The 24,703-nt window shown below is 34.1% G+C and overlaps 4 protein-coding genes across 8 annotated transcripts in view; 3 read left to right on the top strand and 1 right to left on the bottom strand.

Moving 5' to 3' along the window:
* LOC126978845 (PAN2-PAN3 deadenylation complex subunit PAN3) overlaps positions 1-4,896 on the top strand; it is a 39,979-nt gene extending 35,083 nt beyond the window's left edge. For all 5 annotated transcript variants that reach the window (XM_050827948.1, XM_050827943.1, XM_050827944.1 and 2 more), the window contains one exon: positions 958-4,896. In XM_050827948.1, coding sequence (XP_050683905.1) covers positions 958-1,074 — 117 coding nt within the window. In that variant the 3' untranslated portion in view covers positions 1,075-4,896. The remainder of the gene's footprint in view (positions 1-957) is intronic.
* A 5,515-nt stretch (positions 4,897-10,411) lies between these two features.
* On the top strand, positions 10,412-11,459 carry LOC126978867 (uncharacterized). The gene is made up of 3 exons (XM_050827985.1): positions 10,412-10,575; positions 10,786-11,007; positions 11,230-11,459. The coding sequence occupies exons 2-3, from the start codon at positions 10,800-10,802 to the stop codon at positions 11,457-11,459; spliced, it is 438 nt and encodes a 145-aa protein (XP_050683942.1). The 5' UTR covers positions 10,412-10,575; positions 10,786-10,799.
* Position 11,460: 1 nt separating this feature from the next.
* On the top strand, positions 11,461-12,745 carry LOC126978868 (uncharacterized). Its single transcript, XM_050827986.1, has one exon. The coding sequence runs from the start codon at positions 11,461-11,463 to the stop codon at positions 11,635-11,637; it is 177 nt and encodes a 58-aa protein (XP_050683943.1). The 3' UTR covers positions 11,638-12,745.
* Positions 12,746-13,440: 695 nt separating this feature from the next.
* The window catches only part of LOC126978849 (TGF-beta receptor type-1), a 32,019-nt gene continuing 20,756 nt past the window's right edge, over positions 13,441-24,703 (bottom strand). The window contains exon 9 of the mRNA XM_050827955.1: positions 13,441-23,717. Coding sequence (XP_050683912.1) covers positions 23,592-23,717 — 126 coding nt within the window. The 3' untranslated portion in view covers positions 13,441-23,591. The remainder of the gene's footprint in view (positions 23,718-24,703) is intronic.

Raw genomic sequence — 24,703 nt, 5'->3', positions numbered from 1 at the left:
ATTTCCGGCGTAGTGGCCTCAATGGGCCGTCCAGGTCGAGGATCATCTTCAATTGACTCCCTTCCTTGCTTGAAAAGGCCGTGCCATTTGTAAATCATGGTTTTACCAGGAGCAGAGTCTCCGTAAACAGCTAACATCTCTTGCAAAATAGTTTGAGGCGTTTTTCCTTGTTTGGTGAGGAACTTTACGACGGCGCGATGTTCAATTTTCTCCATAGTGGCTAGTTTGTTCCCGATTTACTTGTTCACTCGTTTGTAACTCGAAAGCTAATGACCCAATTAGGCTAGAAATTGGCATATATAGTAATTATGAGTTACTCAAGTAGCGGCTACCTGGAGGAGCGACCTCACCCCCGCCAACCCCGCCATTCCGCGAACTTTTTGACCGCCCCTCGTACCATACAGCCTTATCATTTGTAAATGAATGCACTTAACTTTTAAAAACTAAAATGAATTTATTGTAACTAATCACATATATTAACATATAATATTTTATTATTACATGAACACGTTATCTCAAAACATAGACGTCAAAACCATTCCATTTAAGTATAGGTCCTACGATACTTAAAGTTAAGTATTCCTTAGGCCTATTAAGGAATCATTAAGATTCTATAGAGTGAACATTTTTAATGCTGTACTAAGTAGCTATTTAAGTATTCTTTAAACGACTATGAGTGCGGCGGTTATGAACCTGAAGGCCAACAAATGAAAACCGCATTGTTACAGTTAGCTAGATCTTTATCATACCCGAACAGCTAAATCGCTGAAATTTAGTACCTAACAGAGTTTTAACAACAGTAAATTATTAAAGCCGAAATAGCTCATCTTAAATTAAAAAAAAAGGTATTAAATTAGTATTTAAAAAAATAGTTTTACATATATCTTGAACTGTAATACTCTTGTACCTTATTTTGCTCCAACTAGGACTTGCTTTTAACAACTTATACAATTTTAGGTGGATATGTTGTCTCGTGATGGGAGGAGCATACTTGTGGTCACATTTGCGGAGCTGAAGTATTGCCTAGAGCAAACATTTGATGAATTGATGAATGCGGCAGCACCTTTGCTCTAGCGCCATGTGCCTCCTCTAAGAAGTACACCATTGATGCACTTTATTCCACACGGAAATCCACCTTACCAATATACAATGGTTAGCTATAGACCATACCAATAAATGACATTTTAATAGTCTACCACGTCCTTGAACTTTGGAGATGTTGTGTAACTAAATGTGAATATGTGTGGCAAACTGTATAATGCTCTCTTGAATTTCAGTCAATCTTTATAACTGATGCTAATTAATTTTTCGAGCATCGGTTGATTAAAATTGGAGAAGGCAATCGATTTATTTACTCATACTTATTCTATGTAGCATGTAGTGTAGTGATAGGATTATAGAATTTATCTTCGATCTCAATTTTAAAAGTGGTTGTGAAGTGTTGGCTTCACCGAAATTGATAAAATTAAGCTTGATATTTTATATTTTATTTACATTTGAATTGTGAGTTGGACATTTAATTGTACTGTGTCTAGAAGTAATATTTTGCTTATAATACCGTTGCTAATCAAATTTAGAAACAATTTCTTCAAAAGAAGTCTTCAGTTAAATGTCACAGTTACTCTAGTAGGTAAGATCCTTTTTACTACACCTCCGCGGAAAGTTCGCTTTTTTACCATGTTCTCCGTAAGGAAAGTGCCCCTCTGAATTCATTGTCGCATGCGTCACTTTTACGAACTTTCCGTTACAGTACAGTGGTTAAAAATCGTATACGCAACAACGAGAGGGAAAAATGCCATCTCAAACAGCGTGCTCGGCTTCGGCTCGGATTGCATTTTGAACTCTGTTTGAGATGGCCTTTCTAGTTGCGTATAATATAACTATTATTAAAGTGAGCGTAAAGTTTGTGCTACCAAACTTTACATGAATGAACAAAGCTCAGGAAAATTAACTAGGGTTTAGGCTAGGGGTATACCATTTTCTGGAAAGTAAACAGATTTGCGGGTATAATTTAAGAATTTGTAAAAGCCTTACGCTTTGATAAATTATGTGAAGACAGCATGTCACATTGAAAATGATTTTTTTATTATAAATATTTTATTAATCTCATCAAAGCATTTGTAAAAAGTCATAAAATGTTTACAAAAACTAGTGCGCAAAAGCGTCGAAAAGTAATTACGTAAGGATTAAAAATACGTTAGTAGTGGATGCTGCGGTGTCGCAGAGACTCGCGATATGCAAATAAAAGTATCATGTAAATTTGCACATGAAATTTCACATTTGTTTAGTTACTATTGTGTTTTATTTTCTATTTTATAAAATGATAAATATATCCAGAAATGAACCTAATTTAAATTAGTCATAATAATTATTATATCTGTACTCTTTTTTGACTGGCGCCATGGTAGAGTACGTAGTAAATCTGTAAATGTTCCTCGAACCGAAAATGTTTGGGAACCCCTGTCCTTAGAGCAACTGATAGAAAATATCTTGAGTAAGTGAGCAGGTTTTTAACTTTTTATATATATTTTTGGCTCTATTAGCCACCTGAACAAGCGCCACAAACATTCCAAACTATTAATTTGAAGATATCATTATACTATGTATGTAACCTTTCTTTGTTAATCTCATATACATTGGTATTGTAAGGTAATGGTGCTCACACCTGCTATGTAACATGTTTATGTGTTAATAATCACAATGTTGTAAAATGTTTTCAAGTTCGTAAACATTTCTAAACAAAAATGTTAGTTAACAAATTGTAACAAATTAAACATTGTTATCATATCTTGAATCGTGCTCCGCGACTTGCGATGATGTCATGATGTTATGTTTCCAAGTGGTATAAAATGTTTGTAAACATTTTCATTAGTTTATTAGCACTTAAAACATTTAACAATTCTTAATTTGTCAGCAATCTTTTGTTTTTGCAAATGTTTAGAAACATTTTGTAACAGCAGTGTGTGAGCACCATTACATACAATGAGCATTTGAACTTAATCGGCTATACAAATAATCTTTGTATTAAGTTATACCCGAGAATAATCCAAGAATATGCAAAATGTTAACAAATAGACATTTTGCTGATGATTGGTTTATTCGGACGTATAACGTTTCCCGCGTTTATTTGTAAGGCTGCCTGACATTCGGAAAACTTCAGAATTATCATAGTACTGACAGTGTTGTCAGCGGTGTAGTATTGTCATTTTGCATATTCTTGGTTTATGCTCATGTATAACTTTATACCAAGGTTATTTGTAAGGTCGAATGTGAACACTGTCCCTTACCCAACCACTATCTTATGTTATGGGATTATAAAATAATTTTAAATAAAGTATTTTAGAAAGGACAATGAACAATCCTTCATATTAATGCTGATAAATTTAATGCTTTAAGCAGCATTTTAAACTAGGAATAAAATAATAATTAAGTCATATAATGTACTCTTATTGATTGAGATTAATTTAACATTAAAGAGTTATGTTAACTCGGCACTTTGCATTAACATTAATTTAGATGATAGGAGGATATTATAATGATTCAAATACCATTTTTCGTATGATGACGTCGATGTCTTAGCTGTATTTAAGGCTCTGTAGCAAGAAAGTATAATTATGATAGGTATAGTGCTTCATGAATAACCAATCATTCGTGTATTGCACATATACAGATTAATATGCTTTTTTGCTGCACACTTAGATTAATATGTCTAGATAGACTGTAAGAGTTGTGAACACGTCGAAATAAATAGCGGTGAAGTATTAACCTCTATATTCGGAAACTTATGCACTCAAAAAAAGTGACATACGTATCGCGAGTGTAAGACGTTGCTTGTCATGCACGCCAGAGTAATAAACCTGGCCTGTTGTCATCCGTTGCCTAACAGCAAGAGGCTCTGTCTAGACGTATTAATTATCTAACATTGCATGTATCGGAAATAAGTACCTAAAAATAAGTTCATAATTTTTCTTAATAAGTAGAACTTAAGTAAGGATATAATATAATCATATTACTTACTATTATTGATGTATCTCCATGTATTATGTCTAGATTTTCTCTTTCACAGCTAGGCTTGTACGGATTTGCAAAATGTTAACCGGGGCCGTTTGAGAGTTATATAATAATCATTGGTAACTTAGCATTGATGTTAGATACTTGTCTACATTATATCTCATAGTATGTGTAGGTATATATATGTAATGTGTTATTACACATAAACACTTACTTACTACTTTTGTCTACTTACAAACCTGTTTACACCATTTAATTATTTCTGTTATTGTGTTTTATCTGATCCAGGCCACAACTAGATCTATGATATTATTTATTTTTTAAATTTTATATTAATTTAACTATTTATGCATCTTGTAATAGGCTTAAAGCTAAACTTTTCTTATTCGAGTCATCACTTTGCCGTGATGTGATCTGCCAATTTGTACTCATTAATTTAAGTATAAGCTTTTCCGTCCTGTCGCATTCAAATTCAGACTTCCAAAAAGATGTATTAAAGATATTGGTTAAACATTGCTGTGTGTTAAGTAACTGAATATCTGCAAATGTTATGCAACACAAGATGAGGTCGTTGGAAATTAATTACTTTCTACATAATGTTTTCCGTTTTTACATTTATATTTCTTATGCAACGTATTAAACCACAACATATGGTACTAAAAGTAATACAACGTAATTAACTGTGCTTTTAACGAATCAATTCTGTTCCGCCTAATTATTTTCGCGAACAATCTGATTATAGTTAGAAAAGTAAGAAATATATACATGCTCGCTTTGCCAAATAATATTGGAATTCCAATTAATTATACGGTGTTTGCGGAAATTATTGTATTCTAAGGTAATAAGTGTTTATTTTCTCTCGAAATAATAAATACACTTTTTAAAATACATAGTGCTGTTTCAACTGTAATATAAGATTCCTTTATTATATACTTCACCTACTCATTTAGCAAACATGCTAAGGTTTGCAAGGCACTCAGAAGTTGGGTTAGGTATCCCTTCTGGGATTAATTAAACAAATTAAAAAATTTGTATATTTTACTCTATATAAGTTAAAACATTATGGCGATAGCTTAGGCAATAAATGTGTAGTCGGAATATATCTTCAGTTCATATCATATAGTTCAGTAAATTTTATAGATAATTTCTAAGTTTTCACTATGTGTTTACTCAGCAAAAGGATAGCTGCCTCGATATGACGTTATAACGTCAGCTAAACAAAGATTTTGCAACAATTGTTGCTTTGTGCTTATATTATTTTAATATTCGCGTCTCTGTATCCTCGCCCTATCAAACACGTTAAAAACCCTGTAAATTAAAAAAAACGTTAAATATTTGAATTCGGTGAAATCGATAAAATATATCTGAGATTATACAAAGGAAGTGATATGGCAGCATTTGAAAACTTTATCATTTCATTGGAACGATGACTAACAGTTGTTAATTTGTCTGTCCATGTCCAAAAATGTTAAATGAACACTGGACAGCGTGTTTGACAGGGAAAACACTAAGATTTCTTGAGCGAAGATATTTATGTAGATTGACATCTACAGTGAACCCCAACCCGCGTGCCAAGCGGGGATGTTATGGCAAAAACCCCCCGAGATTTTTTTTTACAGACAATGTAAGTCCCCGGCGGCCCTGCTCGTGGTGGTTAAGTAGCCGCCACATAAAGGGGTAGGGGGTGCTAAGTAACCCTGGGCTTGGAAACGCTACCACAAACGAAGACCATTATCCTTGGCGACATATATATGAGGATCGCCGAGAAGTTTGAGAAAGCTTGGAGCAGATTACGATGGGATGTGGTTGGGTTATCTGAGGTCCGAAGACAAGGCGATGAGAGTCCGTTGGTAATCCTAAATACCGGACACCTGCTCTACTTCCGGGAGGGCGACCAACTGTGCCAGGGCGGTGTCGGGTTCCTCGTTCACAAGTCTCAATGACTGAGGCCAGATACTGACTAAGTTTATGGAGAAGGGGGATATGTATACGATTACCTCCTTCTTCATGAAGCAAAAACAACGTAAATGGACCTGTATCAGCCCCGATGTTGCCACCAAAGATGGGATAGACTCATTATGTCAACAAAAAGGCAGATATTCAATGATGTCTCTGTGATCAAGTCAGGGACAACTGTAGCGGTATCGACTGGTGAAGTCTACGCTCCGAAATGCTCCCATCGGCTAATCGCCGCAAGCATGGCACTGAAGTATAGTGATGCTGTTCTTCAAAAAGGGTAATAAAGTGCTTTCGAAGAAACATCCAAATCTTCCCGCCCCAAATACCACAGTGTCTTAAGACGAAGTCAATTTAGTATACTGTAAGCCGTTCCTTTATAGTCAGTTATACTATAAAAAATAAAGCTAATGAAAGCTGAAACCAGTAAAAGGCGGCAAATTCAAAAAAACTTCATATGGTATTACCAACTAAAGTAGGAATAAATAATTTTGATACCTTTCCCATTTTTTTTTCAATTTCATATAGTAATTTATTACATATTTCTTGTACACACGTTATTGAGACATGCATTATTTGTAGTAAAATGTATTAGGTATTTAAAAATATCACTTTAACATACAAAGGTATCATATTAACAGAGCCTAGAGTATTGAAGGAGTAAGAAATACATATAGTTCAAGAACAATATTTAATGAAAACCACTACTGCTGAGGTGAGTATAACAGTAAAATCCATAAAGGATGATAGACAGAGTTTATTCATTATAATCAAAAGCTGATTGTAACATTTCTATTTTCATAGAATCGTTTTAACTACTGCTGGAACTATTATAAGTTCTAGCTCTTCTAATATTCCATCCCTCGTTTTGTTCTGAACTTCAACATGAAAAATATGCTCTGTCATTATCTTTCAATGTTCTGGTGTCATACTTTCAAAAGCATCTTTTATGACTGTTCACATTTGAGCTGCTGAAATGTATGTTTCGTCTAGGTATATTATTTATTTTCTTGGTCGCAATTGTCGTCAAGATTATCTGAAATAATAATAATAATAATACTTTATTTCATACCCTTGATCCATAGTACAGACACAGTATAAAATATGTATTTAAAATAAAGTCAAAAATATAAATTACAAATAGAAACTAGGTTGCAATATTTAACCAGTGTCGATACATTGCTGAAAGCATCAGCCTGTCAGGCAATATTTAACCAGTGTCGATACATTGCTGAAAGCATCAGCCTGTCAGGCAGACTTCTGATAATGCCGTTATTACACGTCTCAACCGGACATGAACGATGAATGAATCAATCCTAGCCTTCGCGTACATTTCTGAAGCGCTACAGCAACGTTTCAGGCCCATGAGGAACCTAAAAATGTTATTGTAGGCGACTCGTATGCCATCATGAGACTTCTTAGAATAATTTGTCCAAAGCTGACACGTGTAAGACGACTGGCAGAATGACTTAAAGAGAGTAATTCTCACGTCAGGCGCTGAACGGTTAAATTTTCTCGCAATCATATTGCCCACCACACAAAGAGCCCTACGTTGACGCTCGATATCTGCGTCATCCTTGAGGCAGGATGAAACAATGTGGCCAAGGTACTTGAAGCTGTCCACTATCTTGACAGGTTGTCCGTTAATACAAACTACGGGGATATTCTGAGGCACCTCTCCCGATCTAAATATTATCATTTCTGTTTTATTTACATTGTATGTAAGATTATGCTCTTTCGCACAACCCTCACATATTTTGATGAGTTTTCGCAGGCCTTTTTTTGAGGGGCTGAGCAAAACCATATCATCAGCGTAGCTCAGGTTGTTGACGATCTGCCATCCAACCTCAGCCCTACTGGAGTCCTGCTCAGCTTCCTGATCTATTTTATATAGATATTAAATAGATCAGGAGAGGTCTGACAGTTCAAAGCCCCATCTGACACTGTTGGTCTGGTTACGGTACCAATGCTCGAGGAGGCCAACAATCTCAGAAGGGACACTTGTGTCCCGCAGCTTCTTCCACGGCAGATCATGATTAAGTGTATCAAAGGCGCGACTTATATCTAAAAAACACGCATAGACTGCAGTGTTTCCCTGCTTGTAGTAACCGACAACCTGCTTTAGCGCGAATATATAGCCATGTCGGTTGAGACTTGTGGTCGAAACCCAAACTGACCATCTTCAATACTTAAAAAAAGATTATACCGATATTTTTTGTAAAAAAAAGATGGTGTGACTTATCATCGGTTAGATTATTTTATTTATATAAGAGTGATATGCAAAAAGCGTAAGTAATTTAATAAATCGAATATTTTTCATTAAATATGGTACAATTATTGACAAGTCCTTAGTCAAGACCCGCTTGTCAGAATGGGACAGATGAAAGGACACATTCAGAAATAAAAACAATAGAGTCGCTCTTTTTAACCTACTCAAAAGGGGAGGATGTTCTCAATTCGTCGGTATGTTTTTTTTAAGTTTGTTGCCTCAGAACTTTCTGATATGATGATCAATGGAACTCCTTATCGACTTACGATAAGGGAAGATCTGTGGAAGAACTGTCTGTAATAAAATTGCAATGCGCTTACGTTCATTGCTGCATTGCAAAATTTAGTAGATTTGCACAAATTTAGACGAATTATTAGTTAGTGTAGTTCAGATTCACTAAAAATTAAAAATACAACCGACATCAAAATGACTATTCCAAAACAATAGATATAATATACACTAAAAAGTATGAAAATAATTGCATATTTTTATACAATCTAATTCTAGTAACGATTATTGTTATTTATGGAGTCCGTGCCAGCCAAGGTAGGCAGGTAGGTTGTAACTACAAACACAACTACTACAAAATAGGGACAGACTGACGAACGTAAAACGTATAGCAACCCTCTTTTTCGTCTGGACTTAAAAAAATGCCTAACTGCTACTCCACTGATGTCACTGTCCAAATCGGGTTCTAAATTCAAAATACGCAGCAGAAACTGAAAAAGTGTTTACATTGCTGCATATTGACCAATAATATTTTAAACAACTGGAGTAAACGCAGAAATGTATAAACATAGCTGTCGAAACATATTATTGTGTCATTTGTCGCATGTGCCATATTTCAGCTTTGATTGTGTATGAGGTGCATTGTCTATAATATGTATAGAACGTCATTAATTTTACCCATCTTAGCTTAGAAATATTCAAGAAACTCAATGTCAACAAACTCCGATGTGACAGCAAGACAGATTAGTTATCAAATTGATTGAAATTTTTTTTGCACTGCACCGTATGTGAACGTAATGTTTAAATTCTCTTTGCCGTATGCGCCAATTGATTTACATTTTTATAATGATATAGGTAGTTTTCCAATTACAGAGCAATACGACTCAGTGCCGCACAATCCCGAATTGTGCTGATGCTTGAATTGGAACATGAATTAGTTTTAAAATGCACCAGCAGAGTGCGTGTGTACTAAGTTCAGTGTTGAAAAAAAATATTCATCAGCAATGTAATAAGAAAATAAGATGTCTTCTTCATTTTGATAAATATGTTCATTTCCACGAAAACATTTATGATATCTGCTTCATTAAATGATTCGATCAAGCCATTGCAATGTTGGCAAAAGTATGTTTCTGTAAATTAAATTTGTGTATACTTTAGAATTAACTAAAACTAAATTGTAATCAAATTTTAAATGTGGTATATAAAATTAAATAGTCAATGTTTGTACTTTCATTAGTTTTAGTTTTATTTATTTAGAGCATTGGTAACAAGAACATCAGCTCAAACCAAAATACAATAAACGAAGTATATTTAAATCAATTTGGGTAAATCTGTACCTTTCTCCATACTTACATTTTTTTTAGTACAGTCTGAATTAAGTTTTATTATTTCTAAAAAACTACGACGAACCGAAAGCTTCCAAATATTTCTTCAACAATAAACAATATTACTACCCATAGTAAATAAAATTTGGATCAATGCCCACTTAGAGAAAAAACACACGTTAATTTTCTGCCACTGAGTTGGTATATATTCTACGCATCACGCGAAAGCAGTACTTTTGAGATTGCTTGATTGTGCGAAGCGTTGCTGTAGTTGGAACACTCAACGTTGAGCATTATGCCGCATAATGCGCTCTAGTGCTGTAATTGGAAAACAGTCATTTTATTTATTATTGTCATTCCTTTCTGGCAGCTTTCATTAGCCAGACTCTAGAAAAAAAGTCCTATCCTATAACTATAGACTTTTTTTTTTGGTTCTGTTCGTCCATCTGGACAGGCAAAGGGGTCAAAAGCCCATACAGCCAAAACCATAGATTTTTTTGTTTGGTTCTGTTCGTCCATCTGGACAGGCAAAGGGGTCAAAAGAACCATAGACTATGAATATACTAGGTACCTATCGTTTATTGTAAGGCTTTGAAGGTCGATCTCAGCCGTCAGAAAATTTATATAGAGAATTGAGATACTCTGTGTTCTGGGCGTTGCTATTGCTACTTGTTCTTGCTATAATTATTTTTCTATACGAGAGTAGGTATTCTTAAGTTGTAACTTGTTTCAAAAATTACCTAATACTTGAAAGTTGAAAATAAAATACTTTTTTACAAATCTGAGGTACGTACACTATGAAAATGGTAATTTAAGTCATGCACAATAGGTATATTGTTTGTTGAGTTAGTTAGTAATTTAGTATTCTAAATTATCTTACCACGCCTTCAAAATAACAACTGTTTCAATTATTTGCATGTGATTAAAATTATTTATAATAATATTTATTACTATTATTTATAATACAGATATACTTAAACTTCTAGTTTTTTTTAGGTTAAGATAAGAAAATGTCCGCAAATGAACCTCAAACTTACTTTACAGGAAATGATACTTACTCTTATAAAACGTACAAGCAATTAATTTCTAAAGTTGGGGATTTCACACCGTTTTACATTTCAATTGCGATTTGCTCGATTATACTTGGATCTTTACTGATCCTGAATATTATTTGCTGTTGTTCTAAATATTCTGATTACTGGTTGGATAGACACACAGGTATTTGTCAAAATTATTTTATATTTGTATTTGATTGGTATTTTTTTATTGGAATGCCAATGAGAGTCCAGGATGTCTAATGGTAACTGATTACATTATATGATTTAAAAATAGGAAATTATTACTAGTACTAATGTATAAAAATTCTTATATTGATTAAGGCCCATGCAATGAAGTTATACCATAGGATTTTTGGTGGTAATGTTATATTTTTAACTACAGGTAATCGCTGGATTGTATCTATATGGTCAACAACACCTCATAAGCAGCCCCCACTTGATTTAACAGAACTTGAAAGTCAGTACGTACCAGTGCAGTACTTGCCGTATCACTCTGACGAATATCAAGAAATACACAGACATGAAACAGAAATAATACCATCAGTATCACGTCAACCTTTAACGTCATCTCAAGAGTATCTTGAACTTCATAAAAGAGAAAGTGATATCTAAAATGTCATTTCTACTAATATATCCGGCTGTCGCAGCTCTTACTTTGTTCATTATAGTTGTAATAATGGTGATGTTGAGATTTGGGGCTACTTGTTGTAAACTGCGTCACACAGCATTTGCAAATCAAGAAGATTGGCTTGAAGAAGAAGCATATGAACAAAAAGTTTCATATGCCTAAAGATAGTTTACATGAAATGAGATACATGATGAAAGAGAATTACTTTACATATACTATATTATCTGTTCACATTCAAAATAATTGTCTCAAAACACTTACTGAGCTTGCTAGTATAAGCTGTTGCACTTAGAATAGACTCTGTAATAATTATTACGAATGGAAAATTTCACTAGTAGCATGATGTATGAAATGCATTTTCTTACATTTACATTGAAATGGTCTGTGAAATGGCACACTCAATGAAATTGTCCTCTTATAAATATATATTTTTAGTATCCACATAAGGAATAAGATAAAAGTAAAGAATTGTGCATAGTGAGTATTTGAATGTTGTAGTACTGAGTGTTATACCAACCATGTTCCAATTTAAAATAACGGTGATGTATCAATTGTGTTGGAATAATTTGTCTCAGATCTCATAAATCAACTCTTTACATAGGCATACATATATATATAAATGAAATTAATTGTTTTAATCAGGTAATTGAACCATGGCATGTAAAATCTTGAGGTTATTGCTATTTTTACATAAAACCATTACTCGTGTCATGTAAGATTTTGTTTTTTTTTATATCAATGATAATAAATTAAGTATTAATTCAATTCCATGCCTAATAATTATTATTTATAGTTGATATATCATTCCTTGAACTTCTCATTCTAGATGTAAGATAAATTATATGACTAATGAATTGTCCGTCCATTTATACTTTATTACTGAGGTAGAAGTATCTACAATTTTAGATTAAACCGTCCACTTTATACTAAGAATGTACAACTAAGCTGGCACAATTTGTATTTTATTTTTAAAGAAATGTATTTCATACTACCAGTACCAGAATAATAAATAAGGATTTTTCTATTTTTGCTAGTAATTGTAAACTTAACTTGAGTTTATGTGGATTTTCTTTATAATAATATCTTTAGCACTCAAACTTAGTTATAATATTTTTTTTTATTATTATGTAACCATAACTATTATTAATATTGGTAAGTTCGTAGTATGTATGTAATCATAAGTTTTTGCAATTGCATTTATTTTTTATATTTTACAATAATTATGGATATCAATATCTTATTTTTTAATGAATAAATAAGTAAAATTTTATATGTTTGTTGTTTTATTATTAAACCTATGATTTGAAATGATTTCCATATCTGTTTGTCACATCTAAAAGTAACATTTTTACTAAAGCTTAGATTTTTTATATAAGAGAGGGCAAACAGGCAAGATGCTCACGGGATGGGGAGTAGTGAGCCAACAACAAGTGTCAAGAGATATGTTGCCGGCCTTTAAGGTGGGATATGCTTTTCTTAAATGTCCCTTAGTCATATAGGTTCGGGAATACAGCAGCTGGTAATTATTATGTCCTGTGGTGGAACCAACCTGAAAAGCTCCTCTGAGCACTTCCTGTGATAAATGCGGTCAATGGAGGGGACCCACATCTCTACGCAATGTCAAAGAATCAAGCCCATCAGAGATGACTTAATCGTCGTTGATTCGAGCCGCTCTTCGTTGTATGCGGTCAAATGGAAAAAGCTGATACTGGAGAACGCCCTCCCAGAGGTGAGAACAGTACTCCATGTGAGGCCAAATTTGAGCCTTATACAGTTGCACGCGGTGGCTTGTAGTGAAGTACTGTCTCGCCTTACTGAGTACACCAATACGAACAACAAATACACAAACTCAATACGATAAAATTCAGTAGTTATCTAATATGTCAGTTTTTCATAATAAAAAATAATATTTTAGTCACCACTTCTAAGTCCAAATGGAATGATGATTGTGAAAATAAAACAACATTTATAAAACACTTGTTTTATATTAAGATAACCACTCCATAAACAATTAATAAACCTTACACAAAAATGATAATATTTAAATAATGCTATACTTTTTTACATAATATGAAAACCATTTGGAATCAACGGATTCTTAAAATAAAGTGATATGACGATGTACATACATTTTTGTTGTTTCATATTTATTGCTCTTGGTAATTTCTTGTACTAAAAGGTAGCTTCTGTCACACATAAAACGTGAAAATCATACAGTAGTTGTTTACTGCTGTAATATCTACTTCCGTACATCACATAAGCTTTAACACATCCAAAAATTAATTGAAATAAACATGTAGATAACTTACGTTACATACGAAAGTATCACGCTGTGCGCCCAGAGAAATGTATTCATTACACATCGTTGGGAATATCTTAAGACTATACCTAATATTATTTTATACGTTAGTTTTACTTACTAGTTGTTATTATTACAATATAAAACTACAAATGGTATACCTAATTAAGACTTTCGATAATTCTATTATAACTTCCAATGCTAATCACAGTTATAGACAATATGGAAGTAGACTAACACGATTTTATTTTTACGTTACCATTAAGGGAATTTATAATTATTGACTATATTTAAACATGATATGCCTAAAATATTTTTTGTAAAGCAGACTATGTTTTTACCATCAACGCATGGAGCCTCTCTTAATAAGATATAAATGTATATCAAAGTTTATGTGCGTTAATAGTTGTGTACCGTTAGGAATAATTATTCTGTCAATATTATTATACAAAGGCATATAAAAATTTTGTTATAAATCGTTCTAAAAACTTCTTCAGTATATATATATTATATTTCTAAAAAAGATTATTGCACGTGTATTGGAAAATTCTAAGATGCTGAGATCTGTTTTTGTAAATAACGCGTTATAACCGATCGAACAAATATTTAGTAACACTAAATTCAATAATGCAGTTATACCTATTTTATTGCGACATACAGAGTGGAACAGTGACGCAATGCCAAAAGACATCGGTGCAAATTGGTTTTTTGTTCTAGTGGCCATATAGGTAATATGTGTATATTATATAAACCTTATACTTCAAACTTGTGGCAGTGTTCATATTAGGATTATTAATATTTATTTCATCTAAGCAAAACTAATTTTATGGGTTGATAAATTTACAGCTTAAGCCCATATATAATATTTACTATTTAGCAAATCCTGCTGTGATGTAATAAGTGTTGCACTTAGTGAAATGATAATTGTTGACAGGTGGACGGTACCTGTAATAGCTAAAACTAGAATCACACATCCGTTTATTGTTTGTTTCCTATTTCTCGTCAATTTCAAATTGATTCTAAAAATTGCTCCAGCCAACATTACTGTATCTTATTGTACTTATCAACCGTATTTATATAGATTAGACAAAAGACCTTTAAAAAATTACATCAATGCGCTTAGGGCCAAAAACGAAAACGACTTATCAACGATCAAAAACTACTATACTCATTCGAAAATTATGTCTCAGTCGTGGTCCTGATAAGAATTCTCAATTAAAGTGGTCATACTTACTCCTCATAGCATGAGCTGTCTGCGTGCCGTTTCCGTGAAAAGGCGAAAGAACAAAAAGAGACATATTTTGACATAAATGCGTTGAAACATTCATCTAATCAGACTCTACTTTTACAAACTTTTTACTAAACCAGGTGAAACTGAAGATAGCTTGCGATCCCAAGGCAGCTCTGATTACTGTTGGATCCAAGTCAGGAATTGACGTGCGGTATGCATTTGTTCGCAATCCTGAGACGGAAATGCGATCCACATAGTCAATAAATCTCGCAAGCAGCTAGCGTAATACTGTTGAGGAGGGTCATTAGTCCAGTAATAGTAAAACTGAAACATAATGTGTACCCACCCACTGTGGTACCCCATCTAGCCGGCTTTTTGTACAAATAATCCTCCCACTAGTATATATTTGTGACAAATATTTATTAAATAAAGCCATACCGCATTACTGCCTAGCTGGCCCATTTCCATATTCTCAAGAATAAATATCCATCAAGATCAATCAAATATACACCAGATACAAAATCAAAAGAACTCGTTGAGAAGAAGACACCGAGACCAATGGAAATTCTACAAGAGCATACAGCAGTGCGCGCGAGTGTGACAAAAATAACAATCCTACACCTGATCCGAACGATCAAGCATGCATATTCTTCGCAATACTGAAATAGACCTGACCAATTCCGACCAGGGAGTGGAGAACAAAGAAGCCCGATTTAAATGGACTCAAAAGCTTTACATTGTGATGCTAGCAGATATACTGATTCCTGTCATGCAGTGGAGAACGGAGGAGCCTGATTTAGATGGAATTACTGAAATGCTTCTTACAGTAACGTTACCATACACACTGAATTAGAGTACGGATTATTTCTACACTACAGAAATTTTCGTGTAAAAAATTAGAAGAGCTCGTTGAAACAAAGAAACCAAGATCAATAGAAAATCTACAACAGCGTACAGCAGTAAGGTGAAGAAGAGAAGACAACGAGATCAATGGAAATTCTACAATAGCGTGCAGCACTACGCGCGAGTCAGACAAGAATATCAATCTCACACCTGATCCGAACGATCAAGCAAGCATATTCTTCACAATGACCGAAATGGACCTGAACGATTCCGGCCAGGGTATAGATAGCGAAGAAGCCCGATATAGATGGAACCATTCAAATGTTGTGATGCTAGCAGATACACTGATTCCTATCATCGAGTGGAGGGCGAAGCCAGATTTAGATGGAATTACTGAAATGCTTCTTAGTGATGTTACTATGGTAACATCACTGTAAGAAGTGTCTATACACTGAAGTATAGTATGGACAATAATTCTACACCAATGAAATTTTTGTGATAAAAAAAATTAAAAGATTTCGTTCAGACAAGCAACACCGAGTCCAATGGGAAAACTTCAACAGCATTCAGCAGTGCGCGCGTGTGTGTAAAGAATATCAATCTCACACCTGATCCGAACCATCAAGCATGCATATTCTTCGCAATACTGAAATAGACCTGACCAATTCCGACCAGGGAGTGGAGAACAAAGAAGCCCGATTTAAATGGACTCAAAAGCTTTACATTGTGATGCTAGCAGATATACTGATTCCTGTCATGCAGTGGAGAACGGAGGAGCCTGGTTTAGATGGAATTACTGAAATGCTTCTTACAGTAACGTTACCATACACACTGAATTAGAGTACGGATTATTTCTACACTACAGAAATTTTCGTGTAAAAAATTAGAAGAGCTCGTTGAAACAAAGAAACCAAGATCAATAGAAAATCTACAACAGCGTACAGCAGTAAGGTGAAGAAGAGAAGACAACGAGATCAATGGAAATTCTACAATAGCGTGCAGCACTACGCGCGAGTCAGACAAGAATATCAATCTCACACCTGATCCGAACGATCAAGCAAGCATATTCTTCACAATGACCGAAATGGACCTGAACGATTCCGGCCAGGGAATAGATAGCGAAGAAGCCCGATATAGATGGAACCATTCAAATGTTGTTATGCTAGCAGATACACTGATTCCTATCATCGAGTGGAGGGCGAAGCCAGATTTAGATGGAATTACTGATCTGCTTCTTACAGTAACGTTACCATACACACTGAATTAGAGTACGGATTATTTCTACACTACAGAAATTTTCGTGTAAAAAATTAGAAGAGCTCGTTGAAACAAAGAAACCAAGATCAATAGAAAATCTACAACAGCGTACAGCAGTAAGGTGAAGAAGAGAAGACAACGAGATCAATGGAAATTCTACAATAGCGTGCAGCACTACGCGCGAGTCAGACAAGAATATCAATCTCACACCTGATCCGAACGATCAAGCAAGCATATTCTTCACAATGACCGAAATGGACCTGAACGATTCCGGCCAGGGAATAGATAGCGAAGAAGCCCGATATAGATGGAACCATTCAAATGTTGTGATGCTAGCAGATACACTGATTCCTATCATCGAGTGGAGGGCGAAGCCAGATTTAGATGGAATTACTGAAATGCTTCTTACAGTAACGTTACCATACACACTGAATTAGAGTACGGATTATTTCTACACTACAGAAATTTTCGTGTAAAAAATTAGAAGAGCTCGTTGAAACAAAGAAACCAAGATCAATAGAAAATCTACAACAGCGTACAGCAGTAAGGTGACCCAAGAATAACTAAAAATAATGCAAACTATTCAAGGTGTAGCCTCTTACATACTGAACACTTTTACCGAAAGCTCAACCCGCCCAACACAGCCCCTCACCCCATGCATTTTGTCAAATAAGCTCTGTGAAACACAAAGAATTTGTGAAGAAAAGTGCTGCGTTCTGAGAGTCAAAATTTGCATGAAGAGAATTGCAAATTGCAACCTCTGAATGGTCGGAATCTAGTCGGTACCAACTAACAAAAACCGTGAGTAGCCGTTTTAGATGAATAGACTGTAATATAGACTTGCAGTGCTTTCCTGAACACTCAAATGAGAACCTGGTGTCCGTTACTGTACAGCTTGGTAAAATCATCTCTTGTCCATTTTAGAAAAAAGATGTTCTGGTTTGCTCAAGAGTGGCTAAGGCGAATGGGGACTCAACGAGATCAAGACCAAGTCATCATCAACTTGGCTTCCTCTCGCCTGAGAGATATTGTTTTACGAGCCGTCTGGAAATATAACAGAACTAACTATTCTGATAAATTGAATAGTGCCCATTTGGGAATTGTAGGAGAAAAAAGGCTCATCTAAGTTGCCGAGCACTTAACCCCCTGCTAATCGATCGCTATATGCCCAAGCAGAAATTTTTCGTAAGGAAGATCAGTTCAATTACTTGTAGGTTCGCCAATTTGAGTCAAGAATAGTTGAAACTTTCGGCGCTATTCGCAACGATAAGTATTAATTTAATTTTGTATGTTGAATTACTGAAATTGAAACGTAACCATATAAGAAGAAGAGAAGACAACGAGATCAATGGAAATTCTACAATAGCGTGCAGCACTACGCGCGAGTCAGACAAGAATATCAATCTTACACCTGATCCGAACGATCAAGCAAGCATATTCTTCACAATGACCGAAATGGACCTGAACGATTCCGGCCAGGGAATAGATAGCGAAGAAGCCCGATATAGATGGAACCATTCAAATGTTGTGATGCTAGCAGATACACTGATTCCTATCATCGAGTGGAGGGTGAAGCCAGATTTAGATGGAATTACTGAAATGCTTCTTAGTGATGTTACTATGGTAACATCACTGTAAGAAGTGTCTATACACTGAAGTAGAGTATGGACAATAATTCTACACCAATGAAATTTTGTGATAAAAAAAATTAAAAGATTTCGTTCAGACAAGCAACACCGAGTCCAATGGGAAAACTTCAACAGCATTCAGCAGTGCGCGCGTGTGTGTAAAGAATATCAATCTCACACCTGATCCGAACGATCAAGCTTGAATATTCATCGAAATACTGAAATGGTCCTGACCGATTCCGGCCAGGTAGTAGAAAACGAAGAAGCCGTTTTTTATAGTGATGCTAGCAGATACACTGATTCCTGTCATGGAGTGGAGAAAGGAGGAGCCCGATTTAGATGGAATTACTCAAGTTCAGTAAAAAAGTAATGAACACCATTCTATAAAAAATCCAATAAAAGTTACATTTAAGTCAACTTACATCATAACCCTTGATACATGCCTTCAGGCGTCAAGTTATGAATAATTTCGAAAAGATAATGAGGTTTCTATAATGCCTCGAAGAAAAGAAGAAGAGATCCGGATTCAGCAATTAATTTCCGGCAACTCACACTCTACTCTAGCGAGGTTACCACTAGGGCCTGGCCTTTTGTTTCTGAACCAGGTGAAATTAAAGACGCCTTGTGCTTCCTCTGGTACAGCCCCGACTTATATAGCCTCTGGTTGTAAGCCAGAAAAGCCTGACCGATTTTGGCCAGGGATTGGAAAACGAAAAAACCCGATTTAGATGGAATCGCTTCGAATTCACATCACACAAAGCTTGGTACAATAATGTTACTATTAGAAGAATTATAGAAGTAGATCGCGGACTATTTCTAAACGCATGAAATTATTCTATAAGTTTAAATGAACTCGTTAAAACGAAGAAAACGAGAACAAAGACAACGGTTTGTCAAGTATTGTACAACATTCAATTTACGCAACCCAAATAAATATTAATTTATTATGCTTTCGAATAGCATTTCAGTAAAAATTGAATGGCAACACAGGCATCAAGTAAAGTTGGGGGAAGCCAAATTTAGAAGGCATTATGCATTTGCTTTTAATGAATTCCGATTATACTGAGATTATATTTATAGCAATATAAATAGAACACTGCGTACTAAGTGAATTATTGAAAATTATGATAATGCTACAACCTAGGCCAAGAAAAAGTATGAAATCTAATATTATATAACAATACGCTTAAATATACATATTTTATTAAATTGTTCTCGTAATGTTATTGAAAATTGATAAATTTAAAATCGGAGGAATCGACTTTCGAAACGTTTGGGGCTCATAAAGGCAAGAGCCGACGTAGGCGAACGATCAGTAGTCAGCGGTGCGGCTTATCAAATTTCTATTGAATTCAACTTATGATCCATTACACTAATGGGACTGGTATAACTTTAAACATAACATGTGTTATGTAGTACCATAACACATTAATAAACGCGAAGTAAAATTATTCCAAGTTTAAAACTTTTTGTACCAGGAAAATTTATTGAATTGCCCGATAATCGATAATTATTAAATTTTTGTTAGCCTTCATCAGTGTCATTTTCGGTAAAATTTGTCTTGAATCAATTCACACGTGTTTCGTCTCTACACACGGCATCCTCAGGAGATGTTGACTTGCCAAATTCTGGCACAAGACTGAATTGAATGAGCCAATGACCGCTCTTCTATACCCTCGTCCCATGATTTGGCGTGCTTTGATTGGTCGGCTGTTGTGACGTATTAGGAAGTGATACGTAAAGATGGTGATGAGAAGAAACAGACCTGAGAAGAAAGAGTGCAAGAATATCAGCGAGCTTCTTTTTATATATATATGATTACAATGTAAAATCGTAAATTTAATTTTATTATTCAATAGCGGTCGTTTTGTTTAACAATTATTTTGATTTCGTAATGCATTGAACTTTAAACAACTTCCGATGAGAAATCCGTCAGACGCTGTAACCTTATTAAAAGTCTGAAGTACTTTCTGAACGCTGAAGTTAAAGCTAAATTATGGATTTTCATCGATCGCCTACGACAGCAACAATATGTATACGGGCTACGACAATTTAACTTTTTAATTTTGTTCAACAGATATAATGTTCTTTGCTTAACATGTACCTATAATATTTCAATTATTAATTAAACAATGCACTCGTTATACTGTTCCATCATCGATATAGATCTCAACGGTTTCTAATCACATATCTATATCTGTAAAACTTTTCATTTCGTAACAGGCAAATATCATTTCTTATAAATCGTATTTGAAAGGCAGTGTGGTGCGATTTTAAAATTTAGATAAAATTTAATAGAGAAATGTTTCGGTAGTATACATAGTGCGTTATCTATATAACATACAAGATATATATATAAACTATGATAATAAGAGTACACAGGAATTAAATCAGCATCATACATTTAAAAGAAACTTATTAAATAATTTAACCTATCACAAATTAACAATAAAAGGTACATGAACTCTTTTAGGTGGGCCCGGGCCCTTATACTAATAGGAGAGAAATATTTTTGTTTAGTGTCCAATGTAAAGTGCGTGTCATTACTATTACGAACTACCAACTGTTTTTGCACCAGACTATGCAGCTATTTCTATATTCAATGGCAGTCCAGATAATTATTATAATCCATATCCAGCATATGCATATTTAGGTAATCTCTTTTTTCATTCTATTAATGGGGACGTAGTAGGTATTCGTAGATTTAGCTTGGTATTTATATGAATGTGACAGTTACGCGTTTTCTATACAATATAGATTTTGATTTTAAGATTGATATATGGCAAAAGCTAATTCCAGGTCAAATGAATATGCTATAAAATCTGGATTGTAAATAATCTTTGCCGCTTTCTGTAATCTTAATCTAATGTGAGATTTTTTATGTAAGTACTAAGTATCAATACTTTTGAAGACCACTGTAATTACGTATGACTAAGATTCTTAAGACTTACTTCACAAATCTCATTTTTTGTAATGGGGTTTAAAGGTGTAGCCTAATGCGTGTTAATAATTAATATCTACTCACGAACCTGGTAACAATATACAAAAAGATATCTTCAGTCCAAAAGATAGATCCAAATATTGGCGCGTTTAATTGATCATCTCTTCAGTTTTATTGTTTAAGCATAGATATAGAATTAAGACAGTGTCACTAATATCAAATAGCAGTCACGTTGCATATGATTTATCGTATTAATATACATATCAAATTCGGAACCCTGATTTGTACCTGGACACCAACCAAGTAACAATCTCACAAACTTTGTACATGTGAATTTAGCTCGAAATGAAATTTTTACAAATAATTCTTAAATTAATTTATACCTAAAAGACACACTTAATACGACACTAAGTCAACATAGCAATAAATTTGGTATAAGATTGTACAAGTACGAATGGTAGAATGTGGTGATACAATAAATTGATTTGTCAATCAACAGAATGATAATTTCCAAAATAAGAAAACCAATAAAAATGCAATTCAAATTTATATCACAGGGAAAACCTTTGTACAGCTTAAACTTACGTTTACTAAAGAAGTAATAATGAAATATGTTGCACTTGTCATTTATAGTTCCACTAAAACATAACGTAAACTTTGTATCGTATAATGAAAATTAATGTGTGCTATTTTTTTATTAATAACATTCGGTGATATGTTAAATGAATAATAGCGATATTGTTAACGCTGCCCTAAAATTATTAATTATTTGCTGATATTGCCGTTGTGTTTTGTTATCAACATAAACTATTATATTTCATAAATCTACATGTGTGAAAGCATACTACTATTTTTTCTGTTTGACAGAACAATGATGATTTATAAATACCAACAGATATTAACCAGTGAGTTATGACGATTGAATAAATTAAAAATCAATACAAATATAATGATATACATAAATGCCAAACGGCGGAATAACGGGTAAACTATAAAATAAGCTAAAACTAAGTAATTGGTAACAAAAGAATATCACTACAACTTAATGTCTGTAACATGTTAGTACACTAAATGCTCCTTTCTGATATTAGTCGATTATAATCTAAGAGGTAGAATCAGGAGACACGACTAGGCGGACAAAGCATCATATTAAGCACAAAATCCACACTGCGGCTGCCAACTTATTGAAATTTTATACAAATCCACCAGACGTTATGAAATTATAAATATTTTATCACAACTCATATTACAAAACGTTGAACTTTATGTTCGTATTATGATGTAAAATTTAAACTTACATTATACCCTGTCAGGAATTGATAAATCTATTGTGAATTTTACCGATCCGGAGATCCATTTTAATGTTTCTTAATACCTGTTTTATTTTGATTAGTTTACATACTAACCTTATTAGTGTGGACTTTGTGATCGTAGCTAATATTATTCCTTAAAAGCCACCTCCAATAACACATCACAATCATTACATCATAATCATTATATTAACAACATTTAATATTGCCGAAGTATTAATTACAATTTCAATCGGATATTCATTTATTCAAAAGGTATTTGTTAATTCATTAGAAAATGATTAAGTAAGTACTTTTGAATAGAAAATGAATGTCCAATTGAAATTTTAAAGTACAACAGAGATGTTAAACAATATCAACAAAAGCACCGTTTAATTTACAAAACTATTATTATAGTCTCATTAAATACATTAATATATTGCATGGCTCACGTAAATTTTTTTGAAATTTTAAAAATATTTAATAGAATACATCTCTAAACGTGCAAATGTAAATACTAAGTGCCTAGCCATAATACAGCCTATAAAGCCAATAAAATATTGCTTGATTTTGAATTTAAGGTGATATTAAACAGTAGCTAGTATTATTGAAGATACGGTTTGACCTTTCACAGTTTAATGTGATCGAATGTACCAATAATCGCCAACGTTTTTTTAATACGCAGAGCGGTCAAACGCGCCGCGGGATTCTGATACCAGCACTCCTTCATCACCTTTGTTATCGCCGACAGAACCTGAAATAATTGAAATATTCATATTTCGCTGCCATTGTCTAAGCATTTGCAGGCGTGTGTCGCTCCGGGCTTAACGTAAAGAAAGATAGCGATCTGCGGGCGGGATCGGCAGTAAAGTAAGGCATTAAATAAATATATAACAGTTATGAATTACCACGTGCCGGAAGACGCAGTTGTTGGTAGGCCCCCCACAAGATGGACCGACGATCTGGTTAAGATCGCCGGAATACGTTGGATGAGGGCAGCGCAGGATCGATCGTCGTGGAATTCTTTGGGGGAGGCTTTTGTCCAGCAGACGTCTCCTGGCTGATGATGATGATCCAATTAAAGCTACTAGAGCGTTATACGCCTAAGCCTTACTGAATAATGGACTTTGATAAGTTGCAAGACAATTTGATAAGTTTGTGGTCCTAATCTTAAAAGGCCTATTACCAGCAGTAGTCGTCGTATGTTTTGTTTACGAAAAGTAAAAGTAAAAATAAGTAAGTGTTTAAAACCATCTACTAAACTAAGAAATTTTCGTTAGTCCACGTGCTATAAGCAGTTAAAATAGCTCGCCTGCCCATAAGCTTGTATAAATAGCCTTTCTGGCCAAGTTTTTAAACGTACTTATACGTTACAGATTTTTTTTTAGAATGAGCCCAGCAGCCCCCCATACGCGTTAAATTTCATAAAATCCTTTCATTATAACTGACCTCTACTCGGCGAAGGGAATATTCCTGCCAAATTATAAGTCTCTGGGCCTTATTCCAGTGATGTCGTGATGAGTACATATATATCTTTATATTACTAAGCTAGAGGTCCCGGGTTCGAATCCCGGTAGGTGCAATAATTTATATGATGAATATGGATGTTTATATGTATTTATGTATGTTTAAGTAAGTATATTGTATTAAATATATCATTGTCTTCTAACCCATAACACAGGCTATATATGCTTAACTTGGAGGCAAGATAATTTGTGTGAAGAGTGTGTCAATATTATT

The sequence above is a fragment of the Leptidea sinapis genome, chromosome Z (genome assembly GCF_905404315.1).
Source record: "Leptidea sinapis chromosome Z, ilLepSina1.1, whole genome shotgun sequence".
Classification (NCBI taxonomy): Eukaryota; Metazoa; Arthropoda; class Insecta; order Lepidoptera; family Pieridae; genus Leptidea; species Leptidea sinapis.
Note: the sequence above shows the minus strand (reverse complement) of the source record. Positions and strands in the feature narration are given on the sequence as shown.